This window comes from Dromiciops gliroides, chromosome 5 (assembly GCF_019393635.1).
Source record: "Dromiciops gliroides isolate mDroGli1 chromosome 5, mDroGli1.pri, whole genome shotgun sequence".
NCBI classification, from domain to species: domain Eukaryota; kingdom Metazoa; phylum Chordata; class Mammalia; order Microbiotheria; family Microbiotheriidae; genus Dromiciops; species Dromiciops gliroides.
This window is the reverse complement of record NC_057865.1, coordinates 301,096,765-301,120,799: the sequence shown is the minus strand read 5'-3', so window position 1 is coordinate 301,120,799 and position 24,035 is coordinate 301,096,765. Positions and strand designations below refer to the sequence as shown.

At 51.0% G+C, this 24,035-nt stretch overlaps 1 protein-coding gene across 2 annotated transcripts in view; it reads right to left on the bottom strand.

The window, feature by feature from the left end:
* Positions 1-1,783: 1,783 nt before the first annotated feature.
* CERK (ceramide kinase) overlaps positions 1,784-24,035 on the bottom strand; it is a 46,070-nt gene continuing 23,818 nt past the window's right edge. Inside the window, exons 6-13 of one of the 2 annotated variants that reach the window (XM_043966466.1) lie at positions 23,179-23,324; positions 15,697-15,771; positions 13,046-13,198; positions 11,530-11,635; positions 10,788-10,864; positions 6,770-6,975; positions 5,164-5,372; positions 1,784-4,636 (exon numbers count right to left, since the gene is read on the bottom strand). In XM_043966466.1, the coding sequence (XP_043822401.1) occupies positions 4,564-4,636; positions 5,164-5,372; positions 6,770-6,975; positions 10,788-10,864; positions 11,530-11,635; positions 13,046-13,198; positions 15,697-15,771; positions 23,179-23,324 (1,045 nt within the window). In that variant the 3' untranslated portion in view covers positions 1,784-4,563. The remainder of the gene's footprint in view (positions 4,637-5,163; positions 5,373-6,769; positions 6,976-10,787; positions 10,865-11,529; positions 11,636-13,045; positions 13,199-15,696; positions 15,772-23,178; positions 23,325-24,035) is intronic. The other variant, XM_043966464.1, reaches the window with a different exon arrangement.

The window sequence follows — 24,035 nt, the reverse complement described above, 5'->3', positions numbered from 1 at the left end:
CACACACCCCTCCACTTTATCCTGCGTATTCAATATCTTGTCCGTATATCACTGTTCGCATGTTGTCTCCCCCTTATACTGTGAGCTCCATGACATCTGGAACTTTTTCTTCCTTTTTTGTATACCCAACACTTAGCACAATGCCTGGTATATAGTAGGTGCTTAATCAATGCGTGTTCATTGACCAGCTGGAGGTCACCTTGTGGACAATGGGTCAGGCAGGCAGAGTGGGCAGAACTATGGCCTGAAGTGAGAATATCCACCGCGCTCCCCACCCCCACACTTCCTGGTTGTGTGATCCTGGAGCAGTCACTTGCCTTCTCCATCCTCAGCATCTCCTCCAAAACACCCCATAAACCTTCACACACCATAAAAATGTCGTCAGTATACTTCTCTCCACTTTGTAGGGCAGGAAGCTGAGCTTCAAGAGGGAAGGGACTTGCTGTGAGTCACTCTCATGGAGGCTCCCTTCCTGACCCCGAGGACCACACTCTTCCTCCTTTTATGTGTCGCCTAGAGCTGAAGAGGACCACACAGACCACCTGGTCTAGCCCCTCCCCCCATTCTGCTGATGGGGAAAAGGAGGCAGGGGTGGGGAAGGGACATTAGTGTGAGCGCCAAGAGTCAGTGGCAGAGGTAGGAACAGAACCCAGTCTCTTGACTCCCAGGGCCAGTAGACATGGAGCACCCTGTGGTCACAGGCCAGCCGGACTAGTCCCCAAGTGGTAAAGGGCCTTCCTTCAGACATGGACATGGGCCTTCTCCAGTCTGGGCTTTGGTCTCCACCGACTGGCACGAATGTCTCCACATCTTCTTGATCTGCCCCAGAGCAGCAAGGATGCCTTGGTCCCATGGGGTACACCTGGTGACAAGCAGGGCTGGCTCCCCATTTCCCTCTCTCCCCCCTCACCAATCTCCACCAGCTTACTTGGGGGAAGCAGCCTTTCTGTCAGTCTCCCCTGGGAGAAGCTTTTGTGCCCACAGGGGGCACAAAGAGCTTCAGAGGCAGGAGCCAGAAAGCCAGAGGCTGAATTCCTGCAGTGCCATTTGGGCCCTGGACGACCGAGCAAGGCCCGGATCTCCTCAGGAACCCACTTCCTCATTCCTGAGTGGACACGCCACCCGCCCACCAGGTCTGAAAGCGCATCCTCATTGCCAGAGGCTACAGAACAAATAGATGAGCACTGCCCTGATCCTTCAGGAAGAGGGCTGTGACTGGGCCTCTAGCAGGCGTATGCTAAGAGATGGAGGTGCAGACAGAAGTGGTCCCAGGCCCAGGACTCTCTCCCCAGAAGGGGGAGAAGCTCCACCCACGGGAAAAGAAAAACCTGCTTAGTCTTTGCAGGGCATGCTAAGGCTGCTCACGCGGGGCCTGTCATTCCCATGCTTTCCCGAAGTCTCTGAGAGAAAGGGAAGAGCTGGAGAAGAAATGAAGCAGCCATGGCCAGGAGAAAAGTGGGTCACACTGCCTCCTATTCATCCTCACCTGCTTATCTTGTTTGGGCATCCTGACATTAGCCAATCGATGTCTCTGCCCCTCCCCGGCCCTCCCCGAGAGCCATCCCTTGGAGCACACTCCAGGAAAGCCGGGCTGTGTTGGCCACAGTAACCCAACGTCTGACAAATGCCTATGTCTGGTGGGGCCAGGAGAACTCAGCCACTCTGAGCTATGAGGCCTCGAACCAGGATCCCTCCCGGCTCTCAGTCCACTAACACTGGGCATGGGGTGTGGGGGGCGGGGCAGGCTCAATTAAGAACTTTCAACACAAAGAAAAAAGTCAAATTCTGTCCAACATAGTTTTATTTGTTAAAGTCCTCTCAATACACCACAACATTAAGTATACCCTCTTCTAATCTTGAAACCAGCAAGATTAGACAGAAAATTAAACTTAAGTTTTTCCATCAGTGATTTCTTTCTTCCCATGATTGTACTTAAGGAATAAATTCATAATTGTTTTTAGATAAAATCGGGCACAACCTGCCAAGCCCTTTCCTAACATGCTGCCACCTGCTCTTGTGTCAAACCCTGTCCAGCCCATCCCCTCCTGAGATGCCCGTCCTCTGCTGACAGCCCCCTGGGAGGTGGCCCTGGGGTCCAGGGGCAAGACAAGGTTGGGCAGAGAGGCTGGAGGCAAGCCCCGTCTGCTGGCTGCCCACCCGCCACAGAAGACACTGACCAGGAAGGGACGGGCTAGACGTGTGCAGACATATGGAGCCCTGTCCTACACAGAGCGTGGCCTGAGTGCGAGGTGGCGCTGCTGTTACCAGCACACCGACAGGCAAAGCCACAGTTCTCCTCACAAGTGCCAAACGTCAGGGGTTTAGATCCCACAAGAACCTTCAGGGAGGTTCCACTATTTCCAATGTGATAGAGGGGAAAGGAACGTCCAGTCTCAATCTTTAAACAAAATCAGAATTTGTGAGGGCATGTTCCAAACTGGCTGATGCCACCTTGGCAGCATCGGGAATGTAGACCAGGCCTTCCTGTGGACCAAGTGCTTCCTCTATTAGCAGTTCAAACTATCACCCTAAACTGGCAAGGCCAAGCAGTAGTAGCCTGGATTTCTGAGCAGGGGCAACACCCCCTTTGCAGACTCCTCTGGAGCCAGCAGGAAAGAGTGAAAGCAAGCTGAGCTGCTTGTCCAAGTGCAGAACTTGCCTTGGCAGCCCCTAAAGGCAGTCACTGAGAATGGGAACATGGGTCACGGCTACTCTGGGGGCCGTGACCATCCCGGGGCCAGGATGGACGAGACGACCGATGGGGTCAGGACCGAAAGCCTCCGAGGACGTTGCCTTTGGGCCGGCCAGGCCTCCTCAAGTACTGCCCGGGTGCCCGCCGTGCTGGGCACACAGAGATCTGGGCAGAAGAAAAGGAGAGCCAAAGGGAAGGTCCAAGGAGGAGACACAGCCCCTCCCCGTGCTGTGGCCTGTTTAGATAAACACCTAACTCCAGCATGATGGCCACTTGGCTCCTTCATGTTTGCATGAAATCCCCTCTAAGAGGGTCCCTCTGCTTCTCAGGGTTGGACCTGATGATGCAACAGGCAAGCTGATGTCTACTTTGGAAGACTAAATAGTTCTAAGTCAATTCTAAAAATATATATTATGTGACGTATGTTCAATATGTCTAAATACCTTATTGAATCGGTAAAAACCCATCCATTGCGGACTCTAGAAGAGTATAGAAAATAGGCTACTTTTGTAAAAGCTATGTCAAGTATTTCACTAGGAGAACACAATTCTAAGCTCATCTTCTTGTGTTTAAAAGAGACTACTTTGCATACATTTTATCATATTCATAACTATGAATAAGAATAAAACAATGATCTAGGACACAATTCAGTAATTATGCTGCTCCTTGAATAGGAATGCCTTCATTGAAAAATCTGTTTCCTCTGATAATTGTACTTTCAAGTGCTTCTGCAGTAAATGAACAGTTAATCACGGCTTGTCCGACAAAACACAAACACTGAACCCCCTCCCCGGGCCCCAACATACAGTACTAGAGCTGAAAAGGACAAAATTTCCACTAAATATATGGAAATGAGCAAGGCAGATAAGACTCAAACAAACCAGGCCTGTTTGCACAGACCCACACAAAGCTAATGCAAATGGACATACGCTGGAGAATAACAATTGCACGTTTGTCGAGAACACTCCTCTTTTGCAATTAATTTCATTAACAATAAACAATTCACACAGTGAACTTTTGATTTACTCAATGAGCCACTGCCCAGTGGCTTCCTCCCACTTCTTCTCAAGCAGCGCAATGCCAGTTATTTGAACCTTGGCCTTCATCAACACAACACACCGACATCTGGAATCCAAAAGTTAGGTTTTCTTTCAAAATGAAAAGTTTGCTAGTGCCTCGTTTTCTACCTGAAGAGCCAAGCCCCCAAAAAAGAGAGCCAAGCCATCTGTGACCTATTTGTGCCAACATACCCTGTGGTGCTCGCCATCAGCTGAAATGGTCTTTATGAAAACACTATGTTGAAAGACATGGTTGAGACACGCAAGAGGAATCATGAGTGACGACTGTTTAAGGACTAGGACCTGTCAGAGCCCAGAATTTCCTGCATGGCAGGTTGTACGGGGTGGGGAAGCTCAAGGAAAACCACCATGACCCCGAATCAGGAGAGCAGGAAACACAGGCCTCCAGGGTCCCCCCTTCTACACCCTGGTCACCGCCAACATGAGGCCTGTCTGCTCTGAGGACCCTTGGCTGTCACCAGGTATTGGAGATGCTGAGCCCCGGCCTGACCAATGGACAGGAGTCACGTCATCTGAGGCCCCTCAGAGAGGCGCTGGCCAGCATCATGGAGACCTTGGGTGGCCCTTCTCCTCCCCACCCTCAGGCCTGATGACCACCTGGTAAAATGCTCAGGATGCACAGACACTGTTGAAAAAAGGCAGTTTTCTAAAATCAACATTTAACTATCAAAAATAAATTCCAAATCTCAAATGTGTATGCACCAACAGAATTGGTCTGCAATATTCTAATAAATATGTGTGAAAATGCACAAGCGCTGGCTGCACCGCAAGATGTTGGCCGACAGCAGGCTCTCAGCTGAGGGCTTCCTGCGTCGGGGTCTCCTCGATCCCTCGGGCAAAGAGCTGCAGCAACTGGCAGTGGACCCTGAGAGCAGAGACATCAGAGATGAATCGGGCAGGGACTGCGTGAGTCTGCCCCGCCCCATACCCAACACTAAGTCTGGAGACTGCGCAGTGGGCTGGGGTGGGGGTGGGGAGGTGTGTGGACACCTGGTGCAGGCCTCACCTCAGAAAGCTGGGATCTGGGTAGGCATACACACACACCTGCTACAAGCTCTTCTCGAGCGCCAGCGTCACACAGCAGTGTCAAAGGCCCCGTTTGTTCTAAGACCCCCTCCATTCTAGCCTAGCAGGAAACCCATCCCCTCATATCTAAAATAAAGGGGGTGGAGGAGCGAGTCCTAACACAAGGTGTGTGGGGGGGTGGTATCCTGACACACGAGGCAGCTGAAGCTCAGAGAGGGGCCAGGACCCGAGAACACAAGGGACAGACGAGCGTCTGGGAGTGAGTTTCCTGTTTCCGTGGCTGCTCATCACAAGTGCTCACTGGGTCAGTGTCTGCTACTGACCTAGAGCAAGGGAGGAAGGTGGACGCAGAGGGGAGACACCCACCTGACTTCAATAGCAGAACTGTTCAGAATTTCCCCATCGCAGTTCCAGGTGCTGTTAGGAAGAGTGCAGCAGCAGGCGGGATGATTGCTGCAGATCTGCCCAAATCGCTTTTTCCCCAAATCCTTGAGGTCACTGTCCTCATCTTCCAAATGCTTTGACGTAAACTGAAATTTCCTCACCCGGTAAACCTCCACAAATGCAAAGTCAAACTATGAAACAAAAGTAAAAGGGATAATTACGTCCTTAAATTCTGTGTATCTGGAAAGCAAAATTGTGTGCTAAAAAATCCTTAAGTCTTCCATGATGACATGTGGAACTGACACGTCACTTTTCATTTGAAAAGAAAAAAAAGGTTTTGCTAAACACCTTATGTGTGGAGGTAACTGATCCGTCTGGTTCCTAGGTGGGCTGTTCATTCTGCCTCAAGGAGCATGATGATGCTCCTCTCCCAGCCAGTGTCCACTTTTAGTCACGTGACTGTGCCCCCACTCTGTCTACGCCAGCCTTTCCTACCTTCCCTCCAGAGTCAGGTAGTGTGCAGCCTCCCTTCTCAGGAGGCCAGAGCAGCGCCATTCACACTGGCTCTCACCCGGCCTCAGCAGCCAGTCACCATCTAAAAATCACCTCAAGCAGTGCTCGGACCCAGCATCTTAGGGCGCACAGTGGGCTGGTAAACCTTCAGGAAACCTGAGCGTGTGCCCAGCAGCCTGCTCTTCCCAGGGGGTCTCACCCTCCGGCCTCGTGGCTCCCTGAGCCTTTACCGCCCTCCACTCACTTCAGGCTGTGCCGATGCTAGACCATCGTCCAACCGTCCAGGGAAGCTGCTGGGGACTGCCCACGGGCTCAGCGATGCCACCATGAGGGGCGCACCCAAGGAGGGCAAAGCCATCATGGAGGATGCCCAGCAAGGGAAATGATGACCATGAGGGATTCAAAGAGCCCTCAGGCCTCGAGCGCAGGCACCCTGGGTGGGTGGGGGGTGTCTGCCTCCCAAGCCAGCCCCACTGATCACACTGGCAGGAGGAAAGGCTCTGGGGCAGGGCTCAGGCCTGAGAAGAGACTGGGACAAGACATCCCAGAGCCCTCGGCGCTGCCAGCCTGCCTGATCCCTCCTAAACCATTGCCTTGGGGAGCGCAGGAACCGTGTGTCCGACCACTGGTCCATAGAGACTGAGGCAAGGGCTGTCTCTGCATTCTAAGTGGGCCCTGAATGACTGAATCTCACTTCTGTTCAATGCAACAGGGTAAGCAGTAAATGTGAAAAGAGCTGGTCGAAGGAGGGAGGCAGAGGAGACACTCACCAAAGCCTTGTTGCTACCCTCCAAAGAGGCCGACAGTTCTGTGATGGGAGCCGTCTCCTTATTTCAGCAGGGCGAGCACACACACTGACAGCTAGTGTTCTTTATGGTGAGAGAGACCCACCACATGTTTCCATTTCAATGGACTTTTTTAGGAAAAGGGCTTCTGGTAAATGGGTCCAAGAACAGACCAAGTCTCTCTGCCCCTTCCTAATGAAGCGAATGCTCTGGAGAGCTGGCCCTTTGACCCATTCTTGGATGAGAAATCAAAAGCGCTTGACGCTCCAAGGCTCCCTAAGAATGCCTACCTGGTCATCTTGATTGGTGTGCCTGACGAGATACCGCAGAAAATTCAAGCGGGAACATTTGCGGACCAGGATGAGATCTGAGGAACCATCCGCCAAGTGGGCAACTGGGGACAGGCCCTTGGGACTCCGCGGACAGGCGCAGCTCATGTTTGCCGCGTTGATTGCCAGAAACTTCCCCTGGATAACCTTCCACTCTTCTACTTCTTCTGGAATGACAAAGAAGACTTGGTGGATAAAGGACCCTAGTACTTTGGGGTCTGTTTTCTGGTCTGTAAAAAGAGCAGGGTGGGCTACCAATGTCCCGCGTCCTAAACACACCTCTAGCTCCCACACACAATTCAGCGCCACCAACAGATCTGAAGCACCTACTATGTGCAAGGGCCTGCTGCCACACAGCACAGACAGGCAGAGGCACTTCTAGAGTACAGGCCACACAAAGATGAAAAGGAAGGCGATGCGGAGGTGGGAGAATACAGGGTGAGGCTGGGAAATGGTAAACAGTAATAACCTGAGCACACAGACGAGAGAGAGGCTGGTCAGGGAGCTGGGACTGGGAAACAGTGGATGGGAGGAGGGCAGGGAAGGAGGCTGGCCGTACTCTCATTAATGCTGCTTAACTCCTGCTTCTCCCAGCGCAGGTGGCACCCGCTGGAGAGCCCGCAGCTTCAGGGAACTGAAGGGGAGTCTAGGGCCTGGCCCCCAGCATGGAGGCGCCACATCGGGGACCTGTGGCCGAAGCTCGCTTGCTCCGCACTCAGACCCTCTCGAGTGATGGCTCAGCTGCACCTCAGGTTCTTTCCATCACCTACTTTTCTTCCTAGTTGGAAGACCCAAGCCTAGTCTCCACACGGATCTTCCCCGGCTACTTCGGTCTAATCAAGCTTCTTTTGCCCCTTCGTTTTTATTCCGTGACGTTCTCCTGTCCTCGGACAGGAGTGCCTGAGCAAGGGTTGGTCACAGATACCTCGCCAGCCGCGTCCTCCCCATTTCCGTCTGCTGTTCTCCTGCCCTGGCCTTGGGGAGACCTGGGTCTCCCACCAAGCTTTCCTTAAGTTGGTTTTGACGGCCTCTGCTTCTTGCTCTATGAGGCACATGTTCTAATCTTCCCCCAACTCTTCTCCAGCAGATTTTCTACTCACGCTGTCTCTGGCTCCAAGGATTTTGCTGCCCGAGCCTTGTTTCAGCTTCTTTTGGCCTCTCTGTCACAGGAATTGATTTAAAGTCATTAAGCTTCTTGAGGAAATGGTGCACAAGTGGCCTGGGGCCCTTTTCAGGAAGCATTGTTCTCACTGCATCCATTTCCCCCAATTATTCTGATTCTGCTGCTGACAGTGGCTCTGTCAGGCCAGTCGTTCGGAGGACATCAGCAACAGGCTGTGAATTCAAAGGTTGTCCTGGGTCGGTACCATGTCTAGCACTCAATTTCTCGTCTGGAGCTGAGTATCTGAGGATGTGCAGGGATGAGAAGGCTCTGCAGGCTACACGCCTTCCCAAGTCCTGAACCATCTTCTCTAGAATCAGTCCCAGAGACATGGCCAGAAGGGCCCCCTGAGATAATCTAGGTAGCTCTTTTTAGCACTTTTCCTGAAGCCTGCCCACCTTTGCATGAAGTCGTCAACTAGCAAAATATACGTTGGCTTTAATTTGAAGGGTCTTACCAAGTTTTTGTAGACTATCTCCTCATTCTCTGCGACAGATGTTGGTACAGAAACTGTAATTATTTTCCTGGTGGCTTATTTGTAAATACTTATCATGAACATGGCAATAAGAGATGATGAAATGTCCCATGAAATAAGGAGACAGCTAGGTGGTTCAGTGGACAGAGCACTGAGCCTGGAGTCAGAAGACTGAGTTCAAATCCAGCCTCATATACTTACTAGCTATGTGTGACTCTGGGCAAGTCACTTCACCCTGTCTGCATTAATCCAGTGGAAAAAGAAATGGCGACCCCCTCCAGTACCTCTGCCCAGAAGAACCCGACGTGACTGAACAACCACCATCCATGAAATGACGCTTCTTAGTGGCTTTGATGCCCAAAAGCCAACTCCTCCATTCCATTTGCCTCTCCTAGGAAAAGCTGGGCCCATCCTCTCCTTCAGGGACCACTTCTCCCACTCCGATGTCATTCCAAGACAGCCGGGATCCATTTCTGCTGGTGTGACAGCCATCTGGCCATGAGACCAGGATCTCAGCTTGGAGCAACTACTGACCGCAGTGTTTGCGGACGCTCTAAAGGCCACACACTTCTTAGCAACTTCTGCCTGCTTTCCCCTCCTCTGGCCAGACTCAGGTGGGCTTTCTACTTTCTTTGCTGGGCATTCGAAGCCCTTCCTGACTTAGACCCCCGCCATTTCCAGGCTTCTTACACCTGATTCCCCACCGTACTCTGTGATTAATGTTCCCATACAGGCTCCTGCAGACCTTCTCCCATGCCTGGGACGCTCTCTCTTGTCATCTGCACTTTTCTTCAAGGGTCTGCAAGAGGCCTTTCCCTCACCCTGAGACTGCTCTTCACCCACAGTGTACATAGCGTGCACACACATGGTTATTTTCACAGAGTCTCTTCTACAGAACAGAAACTCCTGGAGGCCAGGGACCGTGCTTTTGCCTTTCTTTGTGTAACTCTAGAACTCAGCACACAGTAGGAGTTTAATGTATGCCTGGGGCTTTCTGGTCTGACATTTCTCAGTACAGATAAGAGTCAATGTAAATAGAGCAGTCGAGAGCAAGGGTTCCTAATTGGGAATCCATGAACTTCAACTGATCACTGCATCTCTGTACAATCAGCTTCCTCTGTAATTCTATGGATTGAACGATATTATTAGGAAAAGGTGTCCATGGGGTTTTACCAGGTGCCAAAGGGGTCCATGCCCTGCAAAGGATTAGAGACCAGCCCAAGTCAGGGCCTAGAGTGGAAAACTACCATTGTGACTCATGTAAACCAAGGACAGAAAATTAGTTTCTCTCTCTCTCTCTCTTTCTCTCTTTCTCTCTCTCTCTCTCTCTCTCTCTCTCTCTCTCTCACACACACACACACACACACACACACACACACACACACACACACACGAGAATTAATAGGGTTATTAAACTTCTTAGGGATTTTAGTAAAAGCTACAGTAATTTTGTATGGTTTGCTACTGAAAACTGCTATAATAGAGACAATTAGAAAAAGAAACAATGATCAAAATGCTATGTGGTTTAAAAATTCTCGAACAGTGAGGTGGCCCAGTGATAAAGCACCCGCCCCAAACTCAGGAGGACCTGAGTTCAAGTCCAGCTGACACTCACTAGCTGTGTGACCCTGGACAAGTCACTTAACCCTCATTGCCCCACAAAACCAAAAATTCTTTTTAAAATAATCTTACAGTATATATCACACTTTTTTGGGGGGGGCAATGAGGGTTAAGTGACTTTCCCAGGGTCACACAGCTATTAAGTGTCAAGGGTCTGAGTCCAGATTTGAACTCAGGTCCTCCTGACTCCAGGGCTGGTGCTCTATCCAGTACGCCACCTAGCTGCCCCGCAACGATTTCTTAATTAAGCAAAATCATGTCGTTTTTTATAAAAGACAATGGCATGGAGTTTTAACGGCAGGTCAGCTGACCTGGGATGAGACTGCCCAGCCCGTCCAGGTGTTAGGGCCCAATTTAAATGTCATCTCCTCCAGGAAGCCTTCCAGGGCGGGGGCGGGAAGCTAATGCTCTTCCCTTTGGGGAAGAATGAGTTTTCTGCTAGCTTTCATCATTCCCGCTTCCCAGTGTAAGGAGGTAGCTTGGAGCCTTCTATACTTTAGGAATGTGTGGAGGGGCCTCATCCCTCTTCCAGCCCCAGACCAGTGCCCACGGGGGGAGGGGGGTTTACTAGGAAAGCCCAGCTTGGGCTCCAGAGAGGCAGGGCAAGGCAAGAGAGCATGAAGAGCCTGCCCCCCCCCAACCCTGCTCGGATCCCTGAGGAGGAGGGGGAGGAGAACAAAGAGAGGGGGCAGCAGGCAGGGTGGAGCCCTGTGGAGCTTTACCTGTATTTTCCAAGCCATACAGGGATCTTTTCTGCTCCTCCTCCAGTTGCTGCTTACTCTGCCTGCAGATGAAGCACCTGAAAGACAGGAGCATTGCTGCCTTTGAAAAGGGACGGACTTAACGTGAAAGGGAACATTTGGGAACCGTAAGCCTGGTTCACCTGGCGGACACCACAGCTCCAACTAAGGATGCTCCGTGAAAACAACAGCTTCAATTCTCCCCTGCAAAGACTGAGGACATGGGGGCGATAGGCCAGAGTCGGACTGTGCTGGCTGGGAAGTCCTTCCCCCAGGAAGCTCAAGGCCCGTCTACAGAGTAAAAGGGGAGTCTTGGGCCCCCCCAGCCTGACCTCCCCATCCATCCCTAATGCATCGCCAACAAACGCCAAGAGAAGCGTCTTGTGAGGTGCCTCCAGGGGCCTGGAGCCCAGCACTGGGGACCCTGGAGAGCTCCGGGGCAGGGAAGCCCGTCCCCTCAGGAAGTAGGAAGCAGCAGCACTGACATCCCCCACCCCCACCCTGTCCCTGAAGCGGACAAAGCTTCTGACCAGCAAGTGAAAATTCTCAGGAGGGGTAAGAAGCCAGGTTTGGTGCAGGCAACGCCGGCTCCTGCAAGGGAAGGCGGAGGCAGTCCCCCACCCTGCCTGGCCTTCGGGAGTCTAGGGCTTCCGGTCCCAACCCAAACGGCTGTGTCCCTGATGCTGCGGCCTCCCCTGGGAGCGCATACCAAAGCTTCTCTCACCCTGTCCTGCAGGGCTTCTTGTCTCTTGGAGAGCCCACCGTGTGCTGGGCCGGCAGGAAGGCAACTGTGCCCTCATAGCAGTGATGAGAGAGAAAGGTCTTAAAACCTAGAAATGAAATGGAAGCGAGGTCAGCGGCACTGGCCAAACCTGTGACGTGATGACAGCTCTCACACAGGCCGCCTCATGCGGGCCCAGACTCTCAAAGGCCTTCCTGTGACAACAGCGCCCGGTATCCCCGGGATTTCCTTTGATCCTTCTGTCCCCCGACCCCAAGGGGTCCAACACTCGAGAGGCCCTGTGTTCCCCAATACCCAGGAGCACTTTTGTAACCACAGGGCCAGTAACCGTCTCTTGAGGAAGAGTGAAGCCAACGTGATGGCTGATTACTGGGCAGGAAGAAATGATGAGGATGGGGGTGATTTAGAGAAAGACCAAGAGCTCTCTGTGAGAAGGTGGGGAGAAGAGCCCGTCCCGTGCCTGTAACACTATCAGCCAACAGAAGCCTGACCGGCAGAGGATGACCTTTGTTGGTGGCGCTACTAATGCCAAGGGTGGCGGCCAGGGCAGTGCCACCTCAGCCCCCCATGTCCCCCTGCAAAGAGGCCTCTAACGAGGGAGCCGCAGCCTTCAGTAGTGAGTCTATTCTTTCATCCTAAAGCCACTCTTTCATCTAATTGGATTTTTAAAGTCAGGTTCAGCCCAGTGATGACGATTTTTCCTCAAAGAAAAAAGCTAGCTCTCAGCCAATGGCACTGGTCAACTTAAATCTCCCCCGTAATAAGGGGCCCAAGAGAGGTCTTTGAGAGCGGTCATGGGAGCTATGGGAAACATAGACTTTACTGCCCAGATAAAGAATAAGAATGTCCGACTATAATTCTCCCTTTCTAAAATGCTCTCCCTTCAATGTCCTTAGCTGTCTGATGTCTGAGAACTGAAAAGACACAATATTCCACCACTCCCTAAAAACCAGAGATACTGATCCCTCTGATATAATTTGGGGGATTGCCCACTTCATTTTCTGAGAAACCCCTCCCCCCCATGAGTTCTTTATTAATTTTTGGAATTACAAGGAAATCCACTCATGTTCGCGTAGCATTTGTGAAATTCGGACCCAAGAACTGTAATGTAGCTTGGCACCCAACAATCATGGAAGAGGCTGAGAAGGGTTAGACTGAATCAGAAATACTAAAATAATTATAAAGGATACACCGCGGTCCCTTAGAATGTGAAATAACGGTGGTCTAGTCTGGTACAGATGAGGACCATGGGGTCACCAAACAAGACACCCCAGTTCTACTGCTCCCTCCTAAGTGATCCTGGACCCCAGGTCCATCAAATGAGAGGCTGCTGGAGCCCCAGCTCAGACGCTCCTGACAGAAGGGCTGTCACACCCAGAACAAAGTCTCCCAGTGAATCGCAGGGTTTTCCTCTGCCCAGCGTCCGGGCACTCCCAGGTCTCACTGCTGACTCCCCACCTAGCTCTGCTCTCCCCTCTTCTCTTGAACTTTGACTTACCTGAGAGGTCATATCGGATGAGGCCCATCCACCGCTTCTTCTCGCTGTCCCTCAATACGTCTCCGTAGAAACCATAGCCCAGCAAGGACACAGAGTACTTCAGAAACGTGTTGTTGTGATGCACTGAAGACACGTCCATAGCCAGAGAGTCCCCTGTTGGGAAAGCACCGAACCCCCACTAAGTCCTACCCGTCCTCCCTTCCACACGCACCAACTCGTTCCCAAAAGAGAGAACGCTTTGTCGAGTGAAGGAGAGCAGCCCCAAGGCTACCAAGGAGGGGGCTACTGGCACCTTGAGGGCCCAAAGCCCTGATGGCAGAAGCTGCTCTTGGGGGGAAGGTGGAGGGTCAGGCCCGGGTCTGCTTGAGAAAGGAAGCACGGGAGTGGTGGAAAATGATGCGGTCTCTAGCTCAGCATCCTGATGAGGACCCAGACCAGGAGTCAGGAAGACACGGACTCTGATTGCATCACAGACACTAGCCAGATTGTGTGACGTTGGGCAAGTCACCTGGCCTGTCTGGGCCTCAGTTTCCTCACCTGTGGCCTTGTCTAACCTCCCAAGTCACATCAAGCTCTAAACCGAACCAGATTTGAAAGGACGCAGCTCTTGTGCTCAAAGAGGTGAGGATGAGGTAGGGGAGAAATTCTACAGACACAAATGATGGTGATACAAGAGTATGGGGACGGCCCCTAACAAGGGAGGTGAGGATTCGAGCAGAGATGAGCAGCCTCACTAAAAGGGACAGTGTGAGATGGGGCTTGAAAGGGAGGGAGAGCCCAGCCAGGGGCAGCTGGAGGTCCCTTGTCTCCAACACGGTCCAACACGGACCAACACTGTGTGAAAGGGGGCAGGGCCATCAAAGAAGAGGGTGGCACGTTCAGTGTAAGGACCAGTAAGAGCAAAGGCCTAGAGGGGAGAGCACAAGAAATCACTCAAGGAAACAAAAAGCATTTCTGGGGATGCATGTGCAGAGAAAAATTAAGCACCCCCCCTTTTCTTTCTTTTTTTTTTTAGTGAGGCAATTGGGGTTAAGTGGCTTGCCCAGGGTCACACAGCTAGTAAGTATGAAGTGTCTGAGGCCGGATTTGAATTCAGGTCCTCCTGACTCCAGGGCCGGTGCTCTATCCACTGCGCCACCTAGCTGCCCCAAGCCCCACCTTTTCTGAGGGAGTCTGCCGTGTACTGGGGGAGACGAGGAGTCCATGTATGAGGGTGCAGGGACATGTGTGTGCATGTGGTTACCGACACGGCAGCTGGGGGTGGAGGGGACACTAGCAGTGGCTGGGGAAAAGGAGGGGTTTCCAGCACAAGGTGCTGCTTCTTGAAGAATGGGCAGGATTCTGTGAAGTGTGGGGAAAGAGGGAGGGCATCCCGGGCACAGGGCACTGTCAAGACAAAGGCACTGTAGCAGGAGATGGCTTTCCATGTGTGACAAGAGAGCCAGCCAGCTGTCCAGACCAGTGGCGTCCATCTCAACTAGAAGCAGATCCCTGCAGGCAGCGAGTCTGACACCTCTGGTCTGAACCAGAGATGGGAAGGGGAGTAATATCTAAAGAAGGAAGACAGGCTGGGCCAGGCCGTAAGAGCCAGACAAGTAAAGCACGAGTTTATAGAGGGAGCCCCTGGAGTTTGAGGAGGCGAGTGAAATGATCCGATCTGGGATTGTGGGAGGGGAGATCTGAGGCAGGGAGACCAGCTGGGTAAGAGGCTTGGCTCAGGCAGCTCTGAAAGCAGAGGTGTCAGATGTGAGAAATGTTGGGGAGGTCAAGGGGCAAGATCTAGAGACTGTTTGCTTACTGGCATGAGGACAGATGAGGAGACCACGGTAACGCCAAGGCTCCACACGTGGGAGCCTGGAACAGTCAGGGTAGGACAGAGGGCTGGGTTTGGGGAGAAAGATCAGGAACCCGGTTTTGGAAATCTCAATTTGAAAGGTCCAACAGGCTTAGGGACAGAGGCTGGAGCTCGAGCGGACACCCAGATCTAGGAGTCATCTGAGCAGAGATGGTCATGCAAGTTATCCATGCTGGGAGATGGTGAGGGTCCTGGGAAAGAGAGTGTCAAGAGAGCAGAGGTCTGAGGACAGAGCCCCGGTTAGCGAGTGGGTTATAGGTGAGCTAGTGAAGGAGCCTTCAAGCCAGAGAAAAGCAACAGAAAAAGAGGAAGTTCAGAAGAAAGTCCAAGGAAGTGCCAGAAGCATCTGGCATGCAAGCCTTCGAGCAGGCGCCACCAATGGGTCGGCATCAGGAGCATGGGAGCCCCTCAGAGACGAGGCCTGAGCATCTGCTCTGTGTGGCCCCCCGAGGCCGGCTCCCCTCGAGTGTGGCTGTGCACAGAGTAAACACCACCTGAATGTTCTCAGGGGAGGAGGAGAACCTGAAGAAGAGGCAAGGGAGTGAAAACTCAAAAAGGTGACAGTGTCCCAAAAGAGAGAGTGCGGAGTAGACTGTGTCCTGTGTCCAACAGGGCTGAGGTCAACAAAATCCCCAGGGATGGCTTCGAGGAAGGTTCAGTTAGTAAATCATTGATGCCTATTTTCTCTACAGCTGCACTGCTTTGCCTCAGCCCACTAGCTTGAAACTAAGCCCTTTTACCTAATATAAAGAACAGAATATACCATATGACGCTCTAATAATAGAGAATGACTTACCAATAATGATGTGTAATGCTGACGTCACTGGGTCATTGACACCAACTGTGGCATAGCACACACAATCTGTTGAACCTAAAAAAAGAGATTCTTGATCAACTCGGGGATGAGAATGAAGGCTCAGAACTTGGAAGACTCTGAAGCCCTGCCCTGACAGAACTCCTAAGAAGCACAAAGAAATGACTGCCGCCTGCCACTATCTGCCAGGAGAAAGCAGGGCCCCTCCTGCCCTGGTCCTCAGCCCACTCTTAGCCCTCCTACTGCAGGCCTCTGTACAATGCTGCCTCCCAAGAGACCCAGAGCAGCTGGCCGCCCTGTTCTCCTGTTGAGGGAATCACAGCCTGCCTCCACGAGGCAAAGTAAAACTCAAGATCGTCCCTGGCTGGTACCCTCCTTAACATGCTGTACTGGCTGGCCACGTGACAACATGCTTTGCTTAAGGACAGGAAGGCTTTCGGTGGGTGGGGGAAGGTGAGAGGGAGAAGAGGATCCTGATCACGTATAAAAAAGCCCAGGACACGCACATACACACAGACGGACGAGGCCAAAAAGAGTCCCAGACACGGACGGCTCTGACAGGTGCGTGGTGAGGCTGCTCAATATTTACAAGAAAAGCTGCACCCAAGAGGTACGTTCCCATGCAAGCAGCTTCTCTTTCTGCTGTGCATTTTATTTGATGTTCAAGTTCAGAATAAAAACAAATAAAATGAAGAGCTGAAAAAAAGACTCTTGCCTCTTTCTCAGGATGAAGCAGGCCACCTCCAGGCAGAGAAGTGAGGAGCCCGGAGCACAGACTGAGGCAATTCACCTTTTGTCTTGTTTTTTAAACTCGGCATGCAAGGATTTGTTTTGCTTGATTGCACGTGTTTATGACGGGTTTTATTTTTCTTGCTTTCTCCGTGGGGGTTGGGAGAGAGAGCACAAGTAAGTGTTCTCATCTTAGTTCTTAGTCAATCACTTTTCTTTACCTAACATCTAACTTAGGTTTTTCAGATAAGAAATGGTTTAAAAATCAGTGAGACTTTCAAACCCGTGCAGCAGTTTCCAGAAAAGCTGATGCCCCAAGGTCATTGTGGCTGATGACCTTCGCCCTTAAGGAATCTGGAGAACCCCAACGGAAGGTCCTCCGAGGTCTCCCTGGCGGGTAGAGAAGCCCAGATCTCCAAGGCAGTGAGGGGAACGGATACAAGCTCTGCGAGGATTTGAGTAAGAGCGTGCTCTTCTGTCTGGAGAAGTTCACACCACAAGGCTGGCCACAGATAACTAATGACAGCTCACAAAGACCATCTTATCAATGACACCTGGGTGGAAGGAGGGCCCATACCGGCACAGGCAGGGCCAGGAGAGAACAATAAACAACAACAAAATGACAAAGACCAAGTCTGGTCCCAGAGATAAGACAGAAGGCAGTTCCTCCCCCATGCACCCTCCACTCCTCTGCAGAGATGGGAGGTCCACAAATGTGTGGTACACTGCAGATACTTCAGACTTTCTCCATGTAGTAATCAGCTTTGCTCATTTTTCCCTCTCTCTCTCTCTTTTTTTTTTGGTGAGGCAATTGGGGTTAAGTGACTTGCCCAGGGTCACACAGCTAGTAAGTGTTAAGTGTCTGAGGCCGGATTTGAACTCAGGTACTCCTGACTCCAGGGCCAGTGCTCTATCCACTGTGCCACCTAGCTGCCCTCTTTTTCTTTAAAAAAATTGTTTTATGGGATGTCTCTCTGGGAGAAAAGGGGGAGAGATGTTGGGAGAAACTGATGATGTAAAAAAACAACAAAAAATTCTCAATAACTTTATAAAAGTCAGTTTGGCATTCAAGATGGAGACTAGAAAGAAACACTGGGGCATCTTAAGTGTAAGGGAAGTTGGAATCAAGCTATATCGATGAGAAAGGCCACAGAAAAAAAGAAAAGCAGGTCCCAGGTACAGAGGGTTTCAGAGTTTACCAAATGGAGCCAATTCTAGACTCATCATTGCTCTCTTTTCTTAGTTTAGTAATGTGGTCAAAAAAGGAAATGAAGCTGGGCGGGCAGGACCAGTGTTTACTGAAGACATCCCAGCACTTGGTAATCGCTGCTTCCCTTTCTAGCTGCTTATCCCCTCCCCCCCCCCCCCCCCCCCCCCGCCTCTGCAGGGCAATGAGGGTTAAATGACCTGCCTAGGGTCACACAGCTAGTTAAGAGTCAAATGTCTGAGGCCAGATTTGAACTCAGGTCCTCCTGAATCCAGGGCCAGTGCTGTATCCAGTGCGCCACCTAGCTGTCCCTCCACTAGACTTTTCCCGGAGTGGGCTAGAGCTCCATGGCCTAGACTTGGTAGACTGTTTTCTTCCCTTTTCCGAGCACTGGGACAGCCTGCGCCCTTCCCCCATCTTGAGGCCCCTCTCCTGTGCTCCGGGATCTTTCCCATTCACTGACAGCAGCTCCACAAGACCAGCTCTCCCCGGATGGGTCCAGTGACTGAACTGTGCAAGGGCAGCTTGAGTACCCTCTTCTTGGTCACCATGGGGCACGGCTGTCCGGCCACTCTCCTAGAAGGAGACAGAGCAGCTCTGCCTTCTGGTGCACGGTCTTGTCCTGGAGCCTCTCTGTCTCCCACCAGACCTCAGGCTCTTTACAAACAACACTTCACCCTGTCCTGGCTTCGGGCTGGCTCATGCTGAGCCAGACACACACAGGCATTTGTTCTCCTTCTGGGAATTTCTTTCTAGAACCGAAGCCAGTCGGTGAGTCCGTGGGGGAGAAAGACTCCTCCATGTCCAGGTCTCGTCTCTTCAGAAAAAACCCATCTTTGAGCCTTGTTAGAAAGGCCTGGAGCTGCCTCTCTTAGAGGTTAGTTTGGGTCCTCAAGAGTAAAGTTTCCCTACTCTGATCTGTAGAGGGCAGAGCTGAGGTTCTCCTCACCCCAAACTGGAGGCTCAACAAGCCCCTGGGAAGATGCGCTTCTGGAACGTTCCACCAAGAAGAGAAGGGGGAGGGACGTCTGGCTGGCGGAAGCCCTCTCACGGCTCCATCCCCAGCCTGGGCGGGCTTGGGGCCTAGTTCCCCACATCCTTATGGATCTCCTTTTGTGGCTCAGACGCGCGATAGGGCACTCCAGTGACCAATTCCTCTTTTCTTCTACCCTTTGGTCCTCACTGCGCTCCACCCTGCCTCCAGTCTCCTGTCCAAGCCCTGCTCTCGGACTTCCTTACATGAATAAGCCCCGCTCACCCGTCAGCTCTCTTTTAAACAAGGTTATCCAAACGCAGAGCCAGAGCCTAGTCTTGGGTTTCATCCCAAGTCTCCCCACACCTACGAGGTGTCGCCTCGCTTTAGGATTTCTAGTTCCTCTGCTTTACGGTCTAAACACGAGGCACCTGTGTAGACAGTCAGGGCCGTGGACTTTTGCTTGCCCCTTTCCTGGACACTGTCTTCTGTGACTTTCAGTAGCCTTTGCTACTGACCAGTGGCTTCCTTTTTCCTTCTTTGTGGCCACTCTCTGTGGTATCTAACACTGGCTTTTTTCTCCCTTGTCTTCTCTAGTTTAAAGACCTTTGGACTAGGTTCACAAGACCCCTGGTGAACACATTCCTATTGGCTTTTCTGATACACTTCATCTCTGACCAGGAATCTCTCAGTTGTAGTTTGTAAGCTGTATATATTATAGGATCATCTCTAGGGGTGCTGTAAGCCCCAAAATGCCTCACCTGGTAACTGACCTCATGGTGCATACCCCTGTACTTGTCAGGATGCCAGCAGTCCCTAAGAGTGGCTACAATCTGCCAAAGTCCTTGCCAGTCACAAAAGCATGAGGCCTTCCAGGGAAGCACCAAAGATGAAATTATGTCTAAGATACTTTTTTTTTTTTTTTAGTGAGGCAATTGGGGTTAAGTGACTTGCCCAGGGTCACACAGCTAGTAAGTATTAAGTGTCTGAGGCCGGATTTGAACTCAGGTACTCCTGACTCCAGGGCCGGTGCTCTATCCACTGCGCCATCTAGCTGCCCCTTAAGATACTTTTAATGTTATATGCATTTTAATTCTGAAAACTGGAAAGAAGTCCATTTACCAGAATGATCCCAACATGCCTTTTGCAATCCTGTTGGCTATCAGAGTGTTTACTGGTACCTCAGCTGTAACTCCCATCCCCTTTCTTTCAGCAACACAGGGGAAATAATCAGATAGCAGATAAAAGTATCCCATTTCATTCTATTTACAAAAGCATTGCTTTCTGAATTTTTGCTGAAGAAGGAAAAGGCTAAAGAATTGATGTGCAGGGGTTTAAGAAACAAAAAGAACTATTAAAACACAAGAAAGTGCTAGACAGTGACGGGAACAAAGAAAGGAGGGGGTATTGATGCAAAATGACCATCCCAATCACTATGAGGAGAGAAAGGGAAAAGGAGCTGAAGGTAGTGGCAAACATAACCAAAAGGGAAATAAAACAATCGAACAAAAAAATTTAACAAATCTAACATGTATAACAAATAAGGAAAAGACTGGATGTTGGAGATGTGGGAAAACTGGGAAACTAATCCATTGTTGCTTGAGTTGTGATCTGATACAACCATTCTGGAGAGCAATTCTGGAGAAATATTCCCAAAGGGCTTTTAAAAAAAAAAAATAAAAACCAGGGCAATGAGGGTTAAGTGACTTGCCTAGGGTCACACAGCTAGTCAGTGTCAAGTGTCTGAGGCCAGATTTGAACTCAGGTCCTCCTGAATCCAGGGTTGGTGTTTTATTCACCATACCACCTGGCTGCCCCTCACCACCTAGCTGCCCTTCTTTTTTTAAATAATAATAATAATAATTATTATTATTTTTGGTGAGGCAATTGGGGTTAAGTGACTTGCTCAGGGTCACACAGCTAGTAAGTGTCAAGTGTCTGAGGCAGGATTTGAACTCAGGTCCTCCTAACTTCAGGGCCAGTGCTCTATCCACTGTACCACCTAGCTGCCCCCAAAGGGCTTCATATAAAACTGTGCATACCCTCTGATCCAGCAATACCACTGCTAGGTTTATATCCCAAAGACATCTCCAAAAAGAGAAAAAGACCTATTTGCACAAAAATATTTATAGCAGCTCTATTTGTAGTGGCTAAGAATTGGAAATCAAAGGGATGCCCATCAAGTGGGGAATGGCTAAACAAGCTGTGGGATAGGATGGTGATGGAATATTATTGTGCTATAAGAAATGACGAGCAGGATAACTTCAGAAAGGCCTGGAAAGAGTTGTATGAACTGATGTGTAGTGAAGTGAGCAGAGCCAAGAGAACATTGTGCACAGAGACAGCAACACTGTTTGATGATGAACTGGGAATGACTTAACTATTCTCAGCAATACAATGATCCAAGAATATCCCAAAGGATACTATCCACCTCCAAAGAAAGAACTGATATTGCTAGAACACAGACTGAAGCATGCTCTTGTTCCCTTTCTTTCACTTTTTTCTTTTATTCAAGTCTTATACAAAATGACTAATATGGTGATGTTTTACATAATCGTACACGTATAACCCATATCTGATTGCTGCCTCAGGGAGGTGAGAGAAGAGAAAGGGAAGGAGGGATAAAATTTGAAACTCAAAACTTTAAAAAAAGGAGTATTTAGTGAGGAAAAGAAACAGCTGAAGGTGAATAGACAAGATCTCTGAATATCAGAAGCTACAAGGTTTTAATAGTTAGCCCAGAAATCAGCTTAAGAGGAAGAGGTTTGTTGTCTAGCAGAGCACAGCGGACTGCTTCATCTTAAGTCGCTGCACCCTCTGGGTTAAAGAACTGCAATTCCCAAGGGCCCTGGGCCAAGTATCAAGTGTTTGGCTAACAAGGAGGAGGCACAGCTGGGGCATTCCCAGGAGAGACTGTTAATGAGTCAACAAGCTCTACTGGAAACCATTCTGCACATTTCTTCTCCAAAGTAACTTCTGCCTATCCTGGGAGCTGCCCAACTGGTTCTAAAAGCAGCCCCCCCCCACCCCAGGCACTTGGGAGCTTCTAGCCCCGAGCTTCACAGCCCTGCTGGCTCACAAATACCACGTCAGAGTTACTTCTCTCGGCATCATTACTCAGAGAACTTTTACTTCTTCCAAGTCTGAGCAGCCTGACTGCACGCGCCTCTCCAGACTGCATGGCTAACTCCTCTCCACAAGGCTTTCTTTCCCCCTCAGTCACCCCTGGCTCGACTTCTCACATTGGAAGCACCTTCTGTCCCTGCTGACTCTCCCTCGCCTCGGTTGGTTCCTGGTTCTTCATTCTGGACACAGGCCAAGCAGTTCTCCATTGTCTTCAGGCTCCCCAGGCCTCTGCCTGCGTGCACCCTGCCCTCCGCCTGTCAGCTCTCCCAGCCCCATCAGAAGGCAGGTTCTCCGAGCACTTAGCAGGGTGCCTGGCACACAGCATGCACCAGACACACTGCTCTTTCTCTTCACTGCCGTCATCAGTGCCCATTTCCTATCATCCCTTGTGCTAGAGGCTCCATCTCCCCCAGGACCCCTTCCCTTCAGATGGCCACGCCCTGGTGTTCTATGACCAGCCCAGGTGTGTAGGGATCCCGCCCTCCCCTCCAGCTGCACCTCCTCGGGGTCTGAGGCTTCCTGACCTACTTCTCCCCTTCCCTCACGCCTCCTCAACATGTGGTCTCACGGCCAACCCGTGAGGAAATCTAAGGCCCAGCTCCTCCAGGAAATTCTCCCTGATCCTCCCATTCTAAAAATGGTCATTGCTGTGAGTTTTCTTGGGCATGACCACGAGTGTGAAGGAGAACATTAAGTGTGAGCAGACAGAAGGGGCCAACACAGCTGTTCACCCCTCAACAGCCACAGTAAAACTGGGGGAGCAGGGGAGGCAATGGGCACGTTAGCATCCTCCAGGCACAAGGACAAGACCAAGGCCTCCAGGAGGCCCACTCACTTCTCTGCACATGAAACACAACCAAACCAACAAGAGTGGGAGAGAGATCTGACAGGGAACATTGCTCAGAATCTTCAAAGACTATCAGATGTCATCACAGGGAGGAAGGCAAAGGCCCGCACTTCATAGAGCTCTCCAAGGAGCAGTGGTGAGAGGACAGCTTGCACCCTTTCGGGGAGCTTCAGCTACCTGAATAACCAGACGAAGGAGGCGCAGAGGGAACACCTCCACGAGACTGCGTTTCACGAGGTGTTATGGGGCAGACGCACTGGCAAGAACAGGTTTAAAGACAAAGAAGTCAGGGGTAAGTAAGGCCAGTGAGTGTAATGCAGCTAACAGCAAACAGAGGCCACCTTCTCATAGGTTCCTTAAGAAAGCCATTTTCATGCTAATTTTGTTGGTACCAGATGCTTTTTCTGAAAGGGCATTTACCCGAGAACTGGTGCTGAGAAGAGGTTTAAATCATGAAATAAGTTGAAAGGAAAACCAACCGTGTTCTTTTTCGAGCCTCTTCACTAATGGCCTTGACTGAAGGTCCCCCTCCTTTGAGATACAATGTTAGAACATGCCTTTTGGCACACTTTGCTCGCTTACCTGCAGGGATTATCCCAATTCGGAGACTGCACTGGACTAAGGACGCTTTGGGATTGTTCTGGTCTATGCCACAATCCTTCTGGGTCCTTCCGATGAGGCCGTGCAGCACCTCACTGAACATGCCATCTCCACCAACACAGACAATTCTGTAGGAGAGCAGAGAATACAGGAGAAGCGCCCCAAAGAGACGTAGGCCTAAAAACAGCCGATCACCCTCCAAGAGTTTGGGTTAGTTCACTCCAGGTGACCTCCACTCACCCCTCTCTACCCCAGCCATGCTGGCCCAACTGGCCCCTCTGTAGGCCCTCAGTCCCTCCCTCCACCAGGGATGCCCATGGACTTCTTCCTCCTTCCCCCACCCAACACCGCTGCTGGCCCTGCCCTTTCTACCTATTGAGAAGCTGATGTGCTATGAGGCCACCTTATCCCTGAATGGCACAGTTCCCACAGTAAGTGCCCACTGCTCACACTGCTCCCGGAGTTCTTGTGCCTCTACTGCCGAGGGAGCTGCTCGCACTCACGCTCGCTCTCACACTTGCTCTCACGCTCGCTCTCACGCATGCTCTCACACACGCTCTCTCTCTGTCTCTCTCTCCCCCTACTTGACTGTGAACTTCTGATGAACAGAAACTGTCTTAAGCAATTCAAGACCACAGATTTCAAGCAGGAATGGACCCCTATGGTCACCTAGGCCAACTGCTTCAATGTACAGCTGAGGAAACTGAGGCCCGGAGAGGTTAAGTGAATTGCACAGCTCACCCAGGGACAAGTGTCGGAGGCTCCCAGTCCCACAGTCATCTCACTGTCGCCCCTACCAAGCCTTGTACACAAGGAGACACGCTCCATAAATATGGTGG